Genomic DNA, 20,316 nt, shown 5'->3' with positions numbered 1-20,316 from the left:
GAATACCTACACACATCTTTCAGTTTCATCACCATCTATACAAAAGAGGAAACTTGGGGAACTAAAATGTGTACTGTAATGTAAACATTGACCATGTAACAAACTGCTGTGAATTCTGAACATCAGAAAACAGCAGGAATATTTTATAAAGCTCCTGTTATTTGTGATTTTATTTTATGAGTGACAAAGTGTGTTTGTTGGGTAAAACCTTCACTAGTGTTCTGGAAGAATGATTTAATTTTAGTCATGAATGAAGTGTTTTGATAGTTTTGAATGTGAAATTAACTGCAGTGAAGCTTAAGATCGGTTATGAATATGGAGTGAAGAGTTTTGAAAAAATTGCCAAGTATTGATAAATGTGTCCTAGTGACTGTAAAAAAAAAATAAACACAAACCTGTAATAGCAGCTGTAAATGGAGCCTTATTCATCACTCAGAATTAGTGATGGTGTATGTATGGTAACCCCTGCAAATTCTGTGTTGTTACAGTGCTGCAAAAATGTCAGAAATGTTTCTTTATGAAATAGCAAGAAACGTACAAAGCAGCCAAACTGGTGTCGTTCTTTACCATCCGACTGGGACATGAGTTTTCTATGATTAATAAAATCATTATTTACTGTATAAAGTAGTGACCTGAAGTCGTTACCTTAAAGAGCTATTTCTGTTTGATTTATCTCATAAAAAAACATATATGTATATGTGTAGGCTAAGTTACATAATGAAGAGACTTCACTGCAGTTCTCTTCACTGTTCTCACTCACTCACTCACACACTCACACACACACACACACACACACACACACACACACACAGATCCATTGCAGGCTATAGGAGTACCCTGTTGGATAGTTAGACATCGGTCAGAGTTGCAGGTCCCATCTTGGCATGTTTAAAAATAAATAAATAAATAAAAAGGCGTATTTATAGTGTTGGACGATATACCGGTACTAGAAAGGTATCGCGATACCCAGCTATTAAAATCGGTACGATATGAAATTTGATTAGTACCGGTACTTTAAGAGTGACAGCAGTCTAAATAATAAGAGCAGTATTTCTTAAATTTGCGTCGATGTGTGACAGCCGGAGTCAGGATGTGTGTGCAGAGCTCTGCTTCCACTGTTTTCATTCACTAAACAACAGAAGCAGAACAGTAAAATATATACGCACACGAAACATGCATGCATGAGAAAATAAAGCACGGGGCGTGCTCGCGCTGCCGGCTCAGACCTGAAGTGCGCACACACCTTTCACACAGCATGCAATCGCGACTCTCTTTCGTCGATTATTTGGATTGAATAATCAAAATTCTAGGTAAAAATGTACGTCCTGGCAAGTATTGACGTAAACGCAGTCGGGTATGTCTTTAGTGAATGTAAACCGTTTGTAAAAATAAATCGTACGTGTTCCATTGGGTAGCCTACGTGCAGGTCTTAAAGGGCCAGCAGCCTAATATTCTGTGTAATTAATGTTAGTGAAACAACAGAAAATAGACAATCACCCAATGCTCGACTGAATAAATGTATCTATTTATTAAGAATCAGTCTGTAGTTAATTTATAGAGTGAAGACTTTATTTTTTCAGCTACAGTACTTGGTCTTTTTAACAGTAGCGTTCAAAAAAGAAATGAAGCACTGTTTATTTTATTTGTCTCTTATAGTATTTTGTCATATTGTTTGTAATTTTGCTTTTTTGCTTATTTTTAATAACAAAGATACAATTAAATTAAATGTCTATATTGTAATTTTAAAATTACATATAAAAAGTATGAAATAACTTGTTTCATGAAATAAGATTTTGGTCATTCCAACCTGTTCAGAATTGTGAAAAGTTAGCAATTGTTAACATGATTGATTATAATGTCAATGTGCAAACATCTTTGTAAGGACGTACACACTGGCACTTGCTAATTATTATTATTATTATTATTATAAATATTATTATTATTATTTTATTTAATAAAGGGGTGGGAATGGTCAAAAAGCAGGGAAGGAACAAAGTTTTAATTTTTTTTAAATTGATTTATAAAACAATGAAAGTCCTGTCATATTTTTCAGTTACTTTTACTGTTTTCGTTTTATCCCATGGTATCGATTCGGTATCGAGGTATTTTAGTCTGGTATCGTATCGAAGTCATAATTTTGGTATCGTGACAACACTAGTGTGTTATATGATTAGAATGTTGTCTCGAATTTTAAAATAAAGCACAGCAACGATATTTGAGTGTTTCTCCCTTTTCAAAAGTATCGATCGCAATTCTTGACTTGATATTGGTATCGAAACAATAATTTTGGTAATGTGACAACACTAATTTAAAGTTATATTATTAAAAAAGACCTTACAAAAACATTTTGTATGTCATTTTTGTTTCTTCAAAATGACCAGAAACACCTCTTGGCCAGTGTAGAGCGATAGTCCCCTGTTAGTAATATAGACGTGTGTTTGTTTTTCCCCATCATTGCCACCTGCACTCTCTTTGGCCTCTACCTGTTCTTCAAAGTGATGTGTGTGTGTGTGTGAGAGAGAGCATGTGTGAGTGTCTGAAACACTTTTTTTTCCATTAACCAGATGTTTCCCAGTTACACTGTATAGACTCGTACCAATGTCTGTTTTTGAAGGATTGTTCTACTTTGTCCTGCAGGTTTTCTCACAAGAGTACATTAATCTGCTGCTCTCCATGTACTTCTTTGTGCTGGGAATATTAGCGCTGTCTCACACGATGAGGTATCACACACACACACACACACACACACCTGTGATATATGAGGTGGTTTATGAGGCTGACTCTTCTGCTGTTGCTGTCCCAGTCCCTTTATGTGCAGAGTTTTCCCAACCAATGTGCCAAACAAGCAGTACCAGCTGCTGTTCACACAGGGCTCAGGAGAGCACCGAGAGGGTGAGTGTGTGTGTGTGTGTGTGTGTTTGGTGCTGAAGCTGCTGTTCACACAGGGCTCAGGAGAGCGCCGAGAGGGTGTGTGTGTGTGTGTGTGTGTGTGTGTGTGTGTGTGTGTGTGTGTGTGTGTGTGTGTGTGTGTGTGTGTGTGTGTGTGTGTGTGTGTGTGTGTGTGTGTGTGTGTGTGTGTGTGTGTGTGTGTGTGTGTGTGTGTGTGTGTGTGTGGTGCTGAAGCTGCTCTTCACACAGGGCTCAGGAGAGCACCGAGAGGGTGAGTGTGTGTGTGTGGTGCTGAAGCTGCTGTTCACACAGGGCTCAGGAGAGCGCCTAGAGGGTGAGTGTGTGTGTGTGTGTGTGGTGCTGAAGCTGCTCTTCACACAGGGCTCAGGAGAGCACCGAGAGGGTGAGTGTGTGTGTGTGTGTGTGTGTGTGTGTGTGGTGCTGAAGCTGCTCTTCACACAGGGCTCAGGAGAGCACCGAGAGGGTGAGTGTGTGTGTGTGTGTGTGGTGCTGAAGCTGCTGTTCACACAGGGCTCAGGAGAGCGCCTAGAGGGTGAGTGAGTGTGTGTGTGTGTGTGGTGCTGAAGCTCTGGAGATGGTCTGAAGCCTGTTTTCTCCTCAGAGATCCTCAACTACGAGTTCGACACCAAGGACCTGATCTGCCTGTGTGTGAGCGGTGTGGTCGGGGTCTGGTACGTCCTCAAGAAGGTACAGCACACCAGCGTGTGTTTATAGAGAAACTGATCCCGCTGATGTTTTATACAGGCCGAATGACTGAGGCTGACACACGTGTGTGTGATGATTGTGTGATGAGTGAAGCTCCAGTCCTTTAACTAGAGTCTGTGACTGATGTCCAGTAGTGGCCAAAAGTGACGTTCGGCAGGAAAACAGATGAATACCTTTACCGAGTTGAGTTTTCATCTCACCTCATATTTAAAGCATTAAAAAATATATGTATAACATGTTCCTGTTCTTTTGATGGTTTGATCAAACCTGTTGGGTCATTAAAAACAAATCTCTCCAGACGTCACTTTTGGCCACTACTGTATATTTATATAAAATGCATGTAGAAATGTTGAAGTTTATGCATGAAAACTTCAGGCCTCATTCACTGATATCTGGTAACACATATACTGTGTATTTATGTGTGGCTTTCACATGTTTACACATTATTTTGTTCTGACTTTAAAGCTACAATATGTAATTTGTAATTTATGCAGCTAAGGTTCGCTAACCTCTTACATTAGCAGAGTTGTTGGTTGATGACGCATAAGTGGAATTACGGAACTTGTCGTCATGCCGATGGATCTAATAATGTTTATGGATGAGTGAATACATTGATGTTTTTAACATGACTGTGGTGTGAAGTGGCGCGATAGCTAATGAGAGACTGGAAACATTCTTGGAAACATTTAGGATATGAAATGTATAACACTGTGAAAGTGGTTTTTGGATATTTTGATACAAAATTCTTACATATTGTAGCTTTAAAAGAGTGCATGTCATACACACAGCTTTCAAAATCAGCCAAACCATCTCCACATTTACAGTCAAGCATTTGTCAGAGTGACTCGAGGTACACACTTCATCCGTTCCTGCGTTCCCTGGGAGCCAGTGTTGATAACTGTAGTCTTTAAAGAAACAAATATTGATGCTGTTAATGGCTCCTCCTCCACTGGAGCCAGTAACTGTGTATGTGTGTGTGAATCAGTGTTTAGGATCCTGTTGAAAGCGTCAAACATTGATGATTTTTAGATGGCGGAGTGAGATAAACACAACTGTGAGCTGGCAATATATAACTGCTACTATACTATCGTAATTGTTGTTTTAAGATGTCCAATCTGTCCCTCACTTTGCAAAAACCATCAAAAACTCTCCTGGAGTCCACTTGTACACTGATGATGCAGTCTCTTCCTCTTACACACACTCACTGCGGGATTTACTCTGTTAAAAGGCAGTAAAAATGCCCATGTAGTGAGTATTTGTCTTTTAGGCTTTATAATATGATATAGTTAACCAATCAGAGTTCTGTGATTGTGCACACACACACACACACACACACACACACACACACACACACACACACACACACACACACACACACACACACACACACACAGGGTTAGTAGAGGCAATATGGCATTCAAAAGTTTAACTAGAAAATACATTTTGAAAAGTTTAAAACGAATATAATGAAAGTTAATCTGTGAGAATCGAGTCTGTGGGATAACATAGATGGATCATCCGGTTTCACAATGGTTATTCAGAAATATGAAGTCCATCAAATTTTTAACGATATACAAATTTTAGATCAGTAAGAAGTCTCTTCTGCTCACAAGGCTGCATTTATTTGATAAATGCAGTAAAAACATTAATATTGTTAATTATTACAATGTAAAATAGCTGTTTTCTATGTGATGTTTAAAAATGTTTTTATTATTATTTTTATTATTTTTAAATGACTTTAAATGGTTTGAGTTCCATGTTTGGACGTGATTAACCAGAAATGTATTGCTGAGTTTTGCAGCGTGTGTGTGTGTGTGTGTGTGTGTGTGTGTGTGTGTGTGTGTGTGTGTGTGTGTGTGTGTGTGTGTGTGTGTGTGTGTGTGTGTGTGTGTGTGTGTGTGTGTGTGTGTGTGTGTGTGTGTGTGTGTGTGTGTTCATGTTTTTCTATCCCATTGGGGACTTCAAACTGAATTCACACAGAATCATGGGGACATGTGTGACAGTGGGGACCTAAATAGAGGTCCCCATGGGTAAACAAGCTTATTAATCATACAGAATTAGTTTTTTTTTTTTTTTTTTAATGTTAAAATGCAGACAGTTGTGTGTGATGGGTAGGGTTAGTGTGAGGGAAGAGAATATACAGTTTGTACAGTATAAAAACCATTAAGTCTATGGAGAGTCCCCACAAAGAAAGTAAACCAGACGTGTGTGTGTTTCCTGACAGCACTGGGTGGCCAATAACCTGTTTGGCCTGGCGTTTGCCCTGAACGGGGTCGAGCTGCTCCACCTCAATAATGTCAGTACCGGCTGTATCCTGCTGGGAGGACTGTTCGTTTACGATGTGTTCTGGGTAAGAGTCTTGCTAGTGCTCATGATGCGTACACTACACGACTGTCTCAATAACTGTGTTCATGATCCGTACACTACACGACTGTCTCAATAACTGTGTTCATGATGCGTACACTACACGACTGTCTCAATAACTGTGTTCATGATGCGTACACTACACGACTGTCTCAATAACTGTGTTCATGATGCGTACACTACACGACTGTCTCAATAACTGTGTTCATGATGCGTACACTACACGACTGTCTCAATAACTGTGTTCATGATGCGTACACTACACGACTGTCTCAATAACTGTGTTCATGATGCGTACGCTACACGACTGTCTCAATAACTGTGTCCATGATCCGTACACTACACGACTGTCTCAATAACTGTGTTCATGATGCGTACACTACACGACTGTCTCAATAACTGTGTTCATGATGCGTACGCTACACGACTGTCTCAATAACTGTGTTCATGATGCGTACGCTACACGACTGTCTCAATAACTGTGTTCATGATGCGTACACGACACGACTGTCTCAATAACTGTGTTCATGATGCGTAAACTACACGACTGTCTCAATAACTGTGTTCATGATGCTTACACTACACGACTGTCTCAATAACTGTGTTCATGATGCGTACACTACACGACTGTCTCAATAACTGTTCATGATCCGTACACTACACGACTGTCTCAATAACTGTGTTCATGATGCGTACACTACACGACTGTCTCAATAACTGTGTTCATGATGCGTACGCTACACGACTGTCTCAATAACTGTGTTCATGATCCGTACACTACACGACTGTCTCAATAACTGTGTTCATGATCCGTACACTACACGACTTTCTCAATAACTGTGTTCATGATCCGTACACTACACGACTTTCTCAATAACTGTTCATGATGCGTACACTACACGACTGTCTCAATAACTGTGTTCATGATGCGTACACTACACGACTGTCTCAATAACTGTTCATGATCCGTACACTACACGACTGTCTCAATAACTGTTCATGATCCGTACACTACACGACTGTCTCAATAACTGTTCATGATCCGTACACTACACGACTGTCTCAATAACTGTGTTCATGATGCGTACACTACACGACTGTCTCAATAACTGTGTTCATGATGCGTACACTACACGACTGTCTCAATAACTGTGTTCATGATGCGTACGCTACACGACTGTCTCAATAACTGTGTTCATGATGCGTACGCTACACGACTGTCTCAATAACTGTTCATGATCCGTACACTACACGACTGTCTCAATAACTGTGTTCATGATGCGTACACTACACGACTGTCTCAATAACTGTGTTCATGATGCGTACGCTACACGACTGTCTCAATAACTGTGTTCATGATGCGTACGCTACGACTGTCTCAATAACTGTGTTCATGATGCGTACGCTACACGACTGTCTCAATAACTGTGTTCATGATGCGTACGCTACACGACTGTCTCAATAACTGTGTTCATGATCCGTACGCTACACGACTGTCTCAATAACTGTTCATGATGCGTATGCTACGACTGTCTCAATAACTGTGTTCATGATGCGTACACTACACGACTGTCTCAATAACTGTGTTCATGATGCGTACGCTACACGACTGTCTCAATAACTGTGTTCATGATGCGTATGCTACGACTGTCTCAATAACTGTGTTCATGATGCGTATGCTACGACTGTCTCAATAACTGTGTTCATGATGCGTACGCTACACGACTGTCTCAATAACTGTGTTCATGATGCGTATGCTACGACTGTCTCAATAACTGTGTTCATGATGCGTACACTACACGACTGTCTCAATAACTGTGTTCATGATGCGTACGCTACACGACTGTCTAAATAACTGTGTTCATGATGCGTACGCTACACGACTGTCTCAATAACTGTGTTCATGATCCGTACACGACACGACTGTCTCAATAACTGTGTTCATTATTGCGTACACTACACGACTGTCTCAATAACTGTGTTCATGATGCGTACGCTATACGACTGTCTCAATAACTGTGTTCATGGTGCGTACGCTACACGACTGTCTCAATAACTGTTCATGATGCGTACGCTGCACGACTGTCTCAACAACTGTGTCCATGATCCGTACACTACACGACTGTCTCAATAACTGTGTCCATGATCCGTACACTACACGACTGTCTCAATAACTGTGTCCATGATCCGTACACTACACGACTGTCTCAATAACTGTTCATGATGCGTACGCTACACGACTGTCTCAATAACTGTGTTCATGATGCGTACACTACACGATTGTCTCAATAACTGTGTTCATGATCCGTACACGACACGACTGTCTCAATAACTGTTCATGATGCGTACGCTACACGACTGTCTCAATAACTGTGTTCATGATGCGTACACTACACGATTGTCTCAATAACTGTGTTCATGATGCGTACACGACACGACTGTCTCAATAACTGTGTTCATGATCCGTACACGACACGACTGTCTCAACAACTGTGTTCATGCCGTACACGACACGACTGTCTCAATAACTGTGTTCATGATGCGTACACTACACGACTGTCTCAATAACTGTGTTCATGATGCGTACACTACACGACTGTCTCAATAACTGTGTTCATGATGCGTACACTACACGACTGTCTCAATAACTGTGTTCATGATGCGTACACGACACGACTGTCTCAACAACTGTGTTCATGAGCCGTACACTACACGACTGTCTCAATAACTGTGTTCATGATGCGTACACTACACGACTGTCTCAATAACTGTGTTCATGATGCGTACACTACACGACTGTCTCAATAACTGTGTTCATGATGCGTACACTACACGACTGTCTCAATAACTGTGTTCATGATGCGTACGCTATACGACCGTCTCAACTGTGTTCATGATGCGTACACTACACGACTGTCTCAATAACTGTGTTCATGATGCGTACGCTACACGACTGTCTCAATAACTGTGTTCATGATGCGTACACTACACGACTGTCTCAATAACTGTGTTCATGATGCGTACGCTACACGACTGTCTCAATAACTGTGTTCATGATCCGTACACTACACGACCGTCTCAACTGTGTTCATGAGCCGTACACTACACGACTGTCTCAATAACTGTGTTCATGATGCGTACACTACACGACTGTCTCAATAACTGTGTTCATGATGCGTACGCTACACGACTGTCTCAATAACTGTGTTCATGATGCGTACGCTACACGACTGTCTCAATAACTGTGTTCATGATGCGTACGCTATACGACCGTCTCAACTGTGTTCATGAGGCGTACACTACACGACTGTCTCAATAACTGTGTTCATGATGCGTACGCTACACGACTGTCTCAATAACTGTGTTCATGATCCGTACACGACACGACTGTCTCAATAACTGTTCATGATGCGTACGCTACACGACTGTCTCAATAACTGTGTTCATGATGCGTACGCTACACGACTGTCTCAATAACTATGCTCTCCATTTACTTTCAGGTTTTTGGCACCAACGTTATGGTGACCGTTGCCAAGTCCTTCGAAGCCCCGATTAAGTGTGAGTATCTCCATCATCCCTCAGTGCCAACAGAGCTTATGCTTAGCGCATTACATGGTGCGGTCATCGGTGTCTGTGTCTGTGTCCGTCTCTGTGTCTGTGAATGGGAGAAATTCAATATTTCCATTTTGCATAAAGAATCGTCCTGAAGCAACTTCTCTGGCTGCACTGGATGTGTGCTAGGATATATTGTGTACTATATTATATATGCAATTACATTTTACATAGTGTTTAGCATAAAGCAAGCATTAACCAGTTCCTTCATTTTACTGTATAATTAATATTTAAAAAAAAAAAACTGCTGAACAATATAGACTGTTTCAAATCAGCTTTACAGTGATAATAGATTAGAGTAACAGAGATGTTTAGGCTTTACAGCGGCTCTAGAATAAAGTTATTGTCAGAAAACCCTAAACGCGCTCCGGCTCATTCACACAACAGTGCAACATATTCCATTAGCTATAAAATACTATTTTGGAGTTTAACCTTAATAAAACTGTCTTCAAATCTTTTTCCAGTCATCTCAAATGACTGAAAGAAGAGATGGTTTATTTTGTCAGAAGGTGTGTAAAGATTCCTCTGTTCTTCTGTTCGTTCAGTGGTGTTCCCGCAAGACCTGCTGGAAAGGGGACTGGGGGCCAGTAACTTCGCCATGCTGGGACTGGGGGACATCGTCATTCCGGGTAAATATGTGAAGACTTCTGAGGCTTGTTTGATTCAGACATGCATTGATGTGAAAAGCTCATCTCTGCTTATTTCTGTCAGGAATCTTCATCGCTCTTCTTCTGCGCTTTGACGTCAGGTAAAGTCCTTCAGCTGCTTTGGTCTGGTTTGGTCTGGTTTCAGCTGGTTTGGTCTGGTTTCAGCTGCTTGTAGATCTGCTGGTCATGCTCTTGTCATCTACATGTCGTCCTCTCTCAGCTTGAAGAAGAACACTAGAACGTACTTCTACACCAGCTTCCTGGCGTACATCTTCGGCCTGGGCCTCACCATATTCGTCATGCACACCTTTAAACACGCGCAGGTAAAAAAGGCATAAATAACAAGAAACCGCATCATAGTTATCCATCCAGGAAATGAGCTCAAGCTGGCACTGATATTTGTTTCCCAGCCTGCTCTGCTGTATCTGGTGCCGGTGTGTGTGGGCTTCCCCGTGCTGGTGGCTCTGCTGAGAGGAGAACTGACCGAGATGTTCAGGTAACTCAGGCTGTAGTGTGGTTGTTCTGTTGACACACACACACACACACACACACGCGCGTCACATGCTTATCTCTTTAGTCCAGCGGTCAGGCGGAGTGTGCTGGTCTCTTGTGAGGGTTTATGAAGCAGTCTCAGAAGGAAGCAGCCTAGACCGATTATTTTGTCAGTTTTTACTGGGCTTCTTCCTGTGATAAGGCCACTTACAGACCTTCTTCTTCTTCTTCTTCCTCTCCTCCTCCTCCTCTCTCTGGTCTGGTCCTCTGGCCCGCAGCTATGAGTCTTCAGACGAGGTTTTGCCACACACCCCTCGGCTCACACACTTCCCCACGGTTTCGGGCTCCCCGTCGAGTCTGGCTGAGTCCATGCAGCGGCCCGGCCCGTGCTCCCCAGGCCGGCGCAGACACACACACACACACACAAACATGTAGAGACCTGCGCAGGTATCTGTCCTCATGCCTCACTCACAGTCCTGCTGTTATGTGTCTCTGATCCGCTTCCCGAAGCCCAGGAGCTCCGGTGAAACTGTAAATCTGCTGCACGTTTATGCTCCTGACCCAGGACTAGACTGGGCCCAGGGCTAGACTTGACCCAGGGCTAGGCTTGGCCCAGGGCTTGACTGTCCTCTGCAGTTGAGGTTATATTTGACTGGACTTCACATCATACATCATGTACTGTACAGAGCAGATTCAGGGCTTTTCAGATACACCAATGTTTGGAAGTTTCACAATGACTGCCTCTGCTTGGACTTTAAAAATGACTGACATTAATTTAATGAAGAAATTTAACACACTTAAATATATGAAATATTATATTTTGTAATTATCACTTAAATCTGACTAATTTTTTAATTGTTTGTCATAAATAAACATGTCAGGAAAATGTTATGAAGTTTTCAAATCAAAATATGACTAGCTAAGTAAGACATCGATTTCATACATTGTACACTGTAGAGACACCAGGACGTACATCATGTTTATAAGGCATTGTGGGAGTGAATGGGAAAGAAATTATATTTCTATATTCCTATAAAATATTAGAATGAAAATCTTGCCCATTTTTACCCTTCTTTTTTCATTACATTTTGCCCCAAGAATACATTAATATGCAAATTAGATTCAATGTATAGAGGCATTGTATAAAATGTGAAAACCCACTTATGGCCGTTTTACACACACATATTGCAAAAAACAAAATGGTATATCAAATCATTCTGTTATATCTTTCATAACATAGTTGAGAATCCTCTTTATACAAAGTTTAGTATATAAAATTCTGAAACCTAAAAATTGATTGGTGATTAACAAAAAAAAAAAGCCCTTTTGTTTTTACCTATTTATATATATTTTTGTCCTGGTGTCCTCTTCTGTATGGAGGGGTTATTGGGTCAGATTGAAAAGTCGAAAAGATTGAAGTCAGGATTGGGCATTTGGTCTTTAGGGTTGAGGAGTGTATGTAAATAAGGAAGTTTACAGCGGAAGTTTAGGAAGTTTACAGCGGAGATGTATGGAGATATGTTTGCAGCTGACACTAATTTAGAAAACACTAGTTTATTAATAAACAATTAAAATCTTCATTTTTTTAAGAAATATTTATTATCATTAGCCTGCTTTTGCAGCAAGATTTATGCATGCGCTTGAATATAGGCTTCCTCCATGCACCCAGTATTTAAGCAGAAATTAATATAAACGTGTGATTAGTGACTAAATCTGTTACACATTTGAAGATTTACTGTATCTTGAAGATTGTTGTATTGTATCTTCTGTTATAAAGATGAAGATTGACATTTCGTTAATTAAAAAATAAGCACATAATGTGAGACGTAGCACTACGCGATCACACTACGTTAACTGATTAGAGGCCATCAGAGAAGGAAATGTATAATAAAGTCGTTATTTTTGTTGTTTTTGCGCACAAAGTATTCTCATCGCTTGATAAACTTTAGATTGAGCCACTGTAGTCACTTGGACTATTTTAACGATGTCTTTAACTTTTCGAGGCCGGCAAGTGTCAATCCTTTAGAAGCCTATGGAGGAGTGATCCAGCTCTCAGATTTCATCAAAAATATCTTAATTCGTGTTCCGAAGATGAACAAAGGTCTTACGGGGCTGGAACAACATTAGGGAGAGTAAATACGGACAGAATTTTAATTTTTTGGTGAGCTATTCCTTTAAGACTTTTAGTTTTAGACTTAATTTTCAATCTGACCCAATAATCCCTCCATACTACTGGGGGCATAACATATGAATAATATACACTCACCTAAAGGATTATTAGGAACACCTGTTCAATTTCTCATTAATGCAATTATCGAATCAACCTATCACATGGCAGTTGCTTCAATGCATTTAGGGGTGTGGTCCTGGTCAAGACAATCTCCTGAACTCCAAACTGAATGTCAGAATGGGAAAGAAAGGTGATTTTAAGCAATTTTGAGCATGGCATGGTTGTTGGTGCCAGACGTCTGAGTATTTCACAATCTGCTCAGTTACTGGGATTTTCACGCACAACCATTTCTAGGGTTTACAAAGAATGGTGTGAAAAGGGAGAAACATCCAGTATGCAGCAGTCCTGTGGGCGAAAATGCCTTGTTGATGCTAGAGGTCAGAGGAGAATGGGCCGACTGATTCAAGCTGATAGAATAGCAACTTTGACTGAATTAACCACTTACAACCGAGGTATGCAGCAAAGCATTTGTGAAGCCACAACACGCACAACCTTGAGGCGGATGCGCTACAACAGCAGAAGACCCCACCGGGTACCACTCATCTCCACTACAAATACAGTGGGGGAAATAAGTATTTGACCCCTTGCTGATTTTGCAGGTTTGCCCACTTACAAAGAATGCAACGATCTTAATCTTTAATCATAAAATTTAAATTTTAATCATATGTACATTCTAACAGTGAAAGACAGAATCCCAAAGAAAATTCCAGAAAATCACATCATATGAATTTATAAAAATTGATAACCATCTGATGAGGAAAAACAAGTATATGACCCCCTACCAAACAGCAAGTATTCTGGCTCCTACAAGCCAGTTAGTCTTTCTTTAAGACACAGCCCCAATCCCAACCAATTATCTACATCAAATACACCTGCCTCACCTCGTTACCTGTATAAAAGACACCTGTCAACACCCAAACAACCAGCATCCAACATCACCACCATGGGCAAGACCAAAGAGCTTTCTACGGACATCAGGGACAAGATTGTTGATCTGCATAAGGCTGGGATGGGCTACAAGAGAATCGGAAAGCAACTTGGAGAGAAAAGATCAACTGTCTGTGCAGTTATCAGGAAATGGAAGAAGCACCACACCACCGCCAACCTCCCTCAGTCTGGGCCTCCACACAAGATCTCGCCTCGTGGGGTGTCCCTGATCATGCGAACGGTGAGGAATCATCCCAAAACCACAAGGGGGGAACTGATGAATCAACTGAAGGCAGCTGGAACCACAGTTACAAAAGAAACGGTTGGTAACACACTACGCCGTCATCGATTGAAATCCTGCAGCGCATGCAAGATCCCCCTGCTCAAGAAGAAAAATGTACAGGCCCGCATGAAGTTCACCATTCACCACCTGGACGACTCAGAAGAGGCCTGGAAGAAGGTGATGTGGTCAGATGAGACCAAAATAGAACTTTTTGGCCTCAACTCAACTCGTCGTGTTTGGAGGGCAAAGAACACCGAGTACAACCCAAAGAACACCATCCCCACCGTCAAGCATGGTGGTGACAACATCATGCTTTGGGGGTGCTTTTCAGCCAAGGGGACGGGACAACTCCATCGTATTGAGGGGAGGATGGACGGGGCCATGTATCGTGGAATTCTGGAACAACATCTCCTTCCCTCAGTGAGAGAGCTGAAGATGGGTCGAGGATGGGTGTTTCAGCACGACAACGACCCTAAGCACACCGCCAAAGCAACAAAAGAGTGGCTGAAGAAGCACATCAAGGTTCTGGAGTGAGCTAGCCAGTCTCCAGACCTGAATCCAATTGAAAATCTTTGGAGGGAGCTTAAAATTCGAGTTGCCAGGCGACAACCTCGGAACCTGAAAGATTTGGAGGCTGTCTGCAGGGAGGAGTGGGCCAACATCCCTGCAGAAATGTGCACAAACCTTGTCACCAACTATAATAAGCGTTTGACCTCTGTGCTGGCCAATAAGGGCTTTTCTACAAAATATTAACATGCTGTTTGTCCAGGGGGTCAAATACTTGTTTTTCCTCATCAGATGGTTATCAATTTGAATAAATTCATATGATGTGATTTTCTGGAATTTTCTTTGGGATTCTGTCTTTCACTGTTAGAATGTACATATGATTAAAATTATAGATCGTTGCATTCTTTGTAAGTGGGCAAACCTGCAAAATCAGCAAGGGGTCAAATACTTATTTCCCCCACTGTAGGAAAAAGAGGCTACAATTTGCAAGAGCTCACCAAAATTGGACAGTTGAAGCCTGGAAAAATGTTGCCTGGTCTGATGAGTCTCGATTTCTGTTGAGACATTCAGATGGTAGAGTCTGAATTTGGCGTAAACAGAATGAGAACATGGATCCATCATGCCTTGTTACCACTGTGCAGGCTGGTGGTGGTGGTGGTGGTGTAATGGTGTGGGGGATGTTTTTTTGGCACACTTTAGGCCCCTTAGTGCCAATTGGGCATCGTTTAAATGCCACGGCCTACCTGAGCATTGTTTCTGACCTTGTCCATCCCTTTATGACCATCATGTACCCATCCTCTGTTAGCTACTACCAGCAAGATAATGCACCATGTCACAAAGCTCGAATCATTTCAAATTGGTTTCTTAAACATGACAATGAGTTCACTGTACTAAAATGGCCCCCACAGTCACCAGATCTCAACCCAATAGAGCATGTTTGGGATGTGGTGGAATGGGAGCTTCGTGCCCTGGATGTGCATCCCACAAATCTCCATCAACTGCAAGATGCTATCCTATCAATATTCGGGGTGGGAATCTCTAGGCACCTCACAATTCGATTACGATTTAGAGGCCTGCGATTCGATTCTAAAGCGATTATCGATTATCTGAATCTTTTTGTGTGTGTGTGTGTGTGTGTGAATATAAATACTTTGCTTTAAAAGTACAAAGTAATGACCCATAAAGAATTAACGTACAATATATTTTATTAACATTGCAAAGAACCAACAAGAAAATAAATGTGTGCCTGAACTAGCAGCATACTTGTAGTAAATGAATAATATGACAACGACAGGTGTTCTGACGAATCATGCTACCCATCAAGATGTGCTACTTACTGGTTATGCGCATGTGCAGACTCATTTTTCTTCTGCTTACCACGCCCATAAATCTATGCATCCTTGCTGTGGATACTTGTAGGAAACTTTGACAGGTCAAAGATGAATATTTGATGATAATTTTTACTTTTCACACCGTTTTAAAGATAAAAACAGTACATTATACTGTAATCTTAACTTCGAATTTTATTATAATTTTATTTCATATAATATCATTTTTACTTGTTATATCAAATGTGATAATTGCTAGTGCATTTAAAATATAAAAATATGCTCCCCATACACTTACCCTGATTAAAATGAAATCACAATGTCATAATATTGTGAGATTTACACCATTATGGAAACAATAGAGAATGAATCAACATTCTCTGTGATCGATTCGCGTTTGGGTAGCATTTTTCGACAAGGCAGCAGAAATCGTCTGAACACCGGTACAGCCCAGAGCCATAGAGAGAAACGGCTCCGGTACAGCCGAGTGTTTTTCCTCCTCTGGGTGGAAACGTGTCATATGGCTTCTCATATTTGTCGTGTTGCCAAAATATTGTTGTTTTATTCTACAAAGCTTACAACTAGTGTGGCTCTTGTCCAGCTCCTTTCCCCCTTCAACTTCATAGAAGCCAAAATATTTCCACACGTCAGCTTTTAACGAGGAGGGTGTTTGGATTTCGCGCTCAGCCATCGCGTCTCTGTTATGTGCACACGCCACCGACAGACGGTCCGGGCACTGCACTTCCACGCTTCAGAGTACTGTCTTTTGCCTTCAGTTTAATTAATTTTTATTTTTTTGAAAATCGATTTTTGATATTTACACGTCCGCATCGCGATGCATCTCAGAATTGATTTTTCCCCCACCCCTAATCAATATGGGCCAACATTTCTAAAGAATGATTTCAGCACCTTGTTGAATCAATGCCATGTAGAATTAAGGCATTCCGAAGGCGAAAGGGGGTCAAACACAGTATTAGTATGGTGTTCCTAATAATCCTTTAGGTGAGTGTATAATGTTTCAATATTTGTTCTAAATTGTAACTAAACAATGTAATGACACAAACAAAAAATAATAATACTAAATTACAAAACGTTGTTTTTCTGGGTCTCTGGAGGATACAACGACACATGCGGAGGATGATCATGTTTTAGTCGGAGTAATGTAGTCATTAGTGTAACTGTCAGCACATGATCTCCCGCTGGGATTATCCTGCAGTTAATATCCCAGAATCCTCTCTGTTTGCTGTGTGTAAATCATTCTATCTGTAGTTCCTGTCTTCAGGGAGCGTTTACAGTTGTCCTAGGGCTTCTTGTGTCTGTGTGTTTCTAGTCGTGTGGGTGCACATCTGTCATTTATGTCCACTACAGCAGATCATCCTTTATTAATATCAGATAATCCTTTATTAATATCAATAATCTCAGATAATAACAGAGACAGATCAGCCCAGCTGTCTCTTCATCCTCCTTTATTAATATCAATAACTCTCTTCATCCTCTTTTATTAATATCAATAATCTCAGATAACAGAGACAGATCAGCCCAGCTGTCTCTTCATCCTCCTTTATTAATATCAATAACTCTCTTCATCCTCTTTTATTAATATCAATAATCTCAGATAATAACAGAGACAGATCAGCCCAGCTCTCTTCATCCTCCTTTATTAATATCAATAACTCTCTTCATCCTCTTTTATTAATATCAATAATCTCAGATAATAACAGGGAGAGATCAGCCCAACTCTCTCTTCATCCTCCTTTATTAATATCACTCGCTTGTTTAACTCTTGCAGGTATGAAGAGTCTTCACCAGAGGAGGCGTCGTCGATAGAGGACATGACAGAATCTGATAAAGACAAATAAAAGTGGAAATCGTTTCAGCATTTGTCCATCATCATGCCGTGGTCGTACAGCAAACGCTGGTGTTTTCCCAATCTTTCATGACGTACAGCAGCTTTCTCAGTGCCTGTGTTTCTCCATCTTCCTCGTGTCATTGCCTTCAGCATTCACATTTGAAATTATGCTTTATTTGCTTTCAAAAGGTTTTAGTTATTATGCAGTATTTGAATAGGGTATAAGTTTGGCTTCCTGCATGTAATGTCAGATTACTATGCAGATTTATTAAACATCTGAAGTCTGGAACCTATTCCTGTGTAGCTGCTTTCTGTTTTTTGGCTTATACTCTAGGATCTCATAAGGGATTCAGTTTATGAAACTCAAGTAATTGTCCATCTTTTGTTAAATGATGGGACAAAGGCATTCCGGATTAAATATTTTTACTTTATGCAAGTGTAAACAAAAGTGGGACCAAATATTTCCCTATGAAGTGGAAGTATTTTTATGGATGTAGGGGGGGTTGAGTTTAGTTTTCTATGCCATATTGTGTCCCAATCATGTGTTTCTACACCATTGTTTTACAGTCTCCTCTTGTGTAATCTTTATTTCCTCAATGTAAAACTGTAAAAGTTTAAGCTTATGTGAGGAGCATTACTTCCTCAATATAACTTTTATTTGCATTAAACTGTGGTGTTTATCACTGTAGAAAAGGATATCACCAGTGTTTGTTTCAATACTCTTCTTTAGTCTATATATATATATATATATATATATATATGACATATATATCATGTACATGCATACACACACTCACATTGGTATAGGCCTTTAAAGTTTTGCAAACAATATGAGAACACGGGCGGGGTTGGTGTTAAATATTGTGTAATACACAACCTTTTTGCAGTGTTAGGCATTATCAGCAATCATCATCAGTGCTTCTATTGACTAACTATTGCCCAGCTCATCCAAAACCAACCGATCTTTAGCCAATAGCAAAACATTGACCTTATTGTTTTTCTGTGGCTCATGGTGTCTTCACTGGGGATTGATATTTCAGTGCATATTCTTAATTACTTGCACTGAACACTTCTCTGTGTGACATGATCGAGGGTCTTTAACTTTCATTATTAATTAAATGGTAATGATCGCAACTTCCACATGCATATGATTGACAGATAAACGGCAACAAGTTAAAGAGTTATTATTCAACTGAACTGCACATGCATTTATATTTGTTCTTGTTCGGTCTAAGAATGAAAGTAATCGTTATTACACATTAGATGTATTACTTTACTCTCTTAGGTCTGGTTTGACAGACAGGGTTAGATTAAGCCAGGATTAGACCTTAGTTCAATTAGGACATTTAAGCAACTTTTATAAACATGGCTTAGGGAAAATGAAACCTGATGTGCATCTTGAGACAAAACCAACACCGGCTCATTTAGAAAATGCACCAACATTTTTGCAAAATGCCAAAATACATGTGCATATCACTGCAGTTTCCAGCAGAATTGAACACTAGAGGCAGTAAGCACTTTTAATCATTTTCACTCCTAGATCTAACGGGTTAGCTCAAAGGGGAAATATTAATTATAACTCATGATTATGAATATTTGGGTCAGTTAATTGTATTAACTTGATGTAGCTAAATTAATATTACAATTAATAATCAGTTAGTCCAACAAACTCTTTTGATTATTAATTTATTCTAAGAAAAGGGTATTTTTCATGGCCACATAAAAATAATTCTTCGCATGTACAGCACTTAGAGCATGTAACAAGATCAAGATCGTAAAATAAACTGATACAAGCGTGAAACGGAACCAAATACATATTGTGCACGAGTTTTATTAACTAAGTCACGAACACATAACTAACATACAAACAATTACACATACATTGGGTAGATGATAAGTGAGCAGGAAAGGAAATTAAACTATGGAAAAGATTCATTGAACATGAAAAGAACCATCAGCTTATTATTTTCAGAGCACCTCATTAAATGTATACTTGCATGGCCTTTGCAGTGAAGGCATTTCGTGAAGTTCCTGAAAAAGGTGAGTCTCAATCGATTTCTTCTGCGTTGACTGAAGAAATAATGAACTTGCGTGTTGGTTTGACTCCGTTCCCCTGGCTGGAGTGCAGTGTGGCCTGGGCCGGAGACGACACGCAGAGCAAACGGGAGAAGGGAGGAACTCGGAAGAGTTGATGGTGGGTATTTATACTCAGACTGATATAACAAACACACACTGCATTTTAAGAGGAGGTGATGTACACTAAAGTGTGTGTCATTAAATGAGGATTAATTAGATAGGAGACACAATACAGGTGGGGTTACACTGACCGTTGGTTGTATAATAAAATACATATTGTAGTATCAGAAAGAGTATCAGTAAATCATTCACACAGTGTCCTGGGGTGCATGTTCATTTATAGATCAGTCCGTCCATAAACTGATGCAAGAAAATCAGTTTTAAAT

At 40.3% G+C, this 20,316-nt stretch overlaps 1 protein-coding gene across 2 annotated transcripts in view; it reads left to right on the top strand.

Moving 5' to 3' along the window:
* The window catches only part of LOC143733371 (signal peptide peptidase-like), a 37,344-nt gene extending 18,794 nt beyond the window's left edge, over positions 1-18,550 (top strand). Inside the window, exons 3-13 of one of the 2 annotated variants that reach the window (XM_077225077.1) lie at positions 2,638-2,720; positions 2,804-2,892; positions 3,512-3,597; positions 5,840-5,965; positions 9,480-9,537; positions 10,137-10,220; positions 10,303-10,339; positions 10,459-10,561; positions 10,649-10,734; positions 11,009-11,177; positions 17,795-18,550. In XM_077225077.1, the coding sequence (XP_077081192.1) occupies positions 2,638-2,720; positions 2,804-2,892; positions 3,512-3,597; positions 5,840-5,965; positions 9,480-9,537; positions 10,137-10,220; positions 10,303-10,339; positions 10,459-10,561; positions 10,649-10,734; positions 11,009-11,165 (909 nt within the window). In that variant the 3' untranslated portion in view covers positions 11,166-11,177; positions 17,795-18,550. The remainder of the gene's footprint in view (positions 1-2,637; positions 2,721-2,803; positions 2,893-3,511; positions 3,598-5,839; positions 5,966-9,479; positions 9,538-10,136; positions 10,221-10,302; positions 10,340-10,458; positions 10,562-10,648; positions 10,735-11,008; positions 11,178-17,794) is intronic. The other variant, XM_077225078.1, reaches the window with a different exon arrangement.
* The last annotated feature ends 1,766 nt before the right edge of the window (positions 18,551-20,316 follow it).

This window comes from Siphateles boraxobius, unplaced genomic scaffold (assembly GCF_051911475.1).
Source record: "Siphateles boraxobius isolate OS27281-9 unplaced genomic scaffold, OSU_SipBor_1 99, whole genome shotgun sequence".
In the NCBI taxonomy this organism is placed as follows: Eukaryota; Metazoa; Chordata; class Actinopteri; order Cypriniformes; family Leuciscidae; genus Siphateles; species Siphateles boraxobius.
This window is presented reverse-complemented; position numbering and strand designations above follow the sequence as displayed.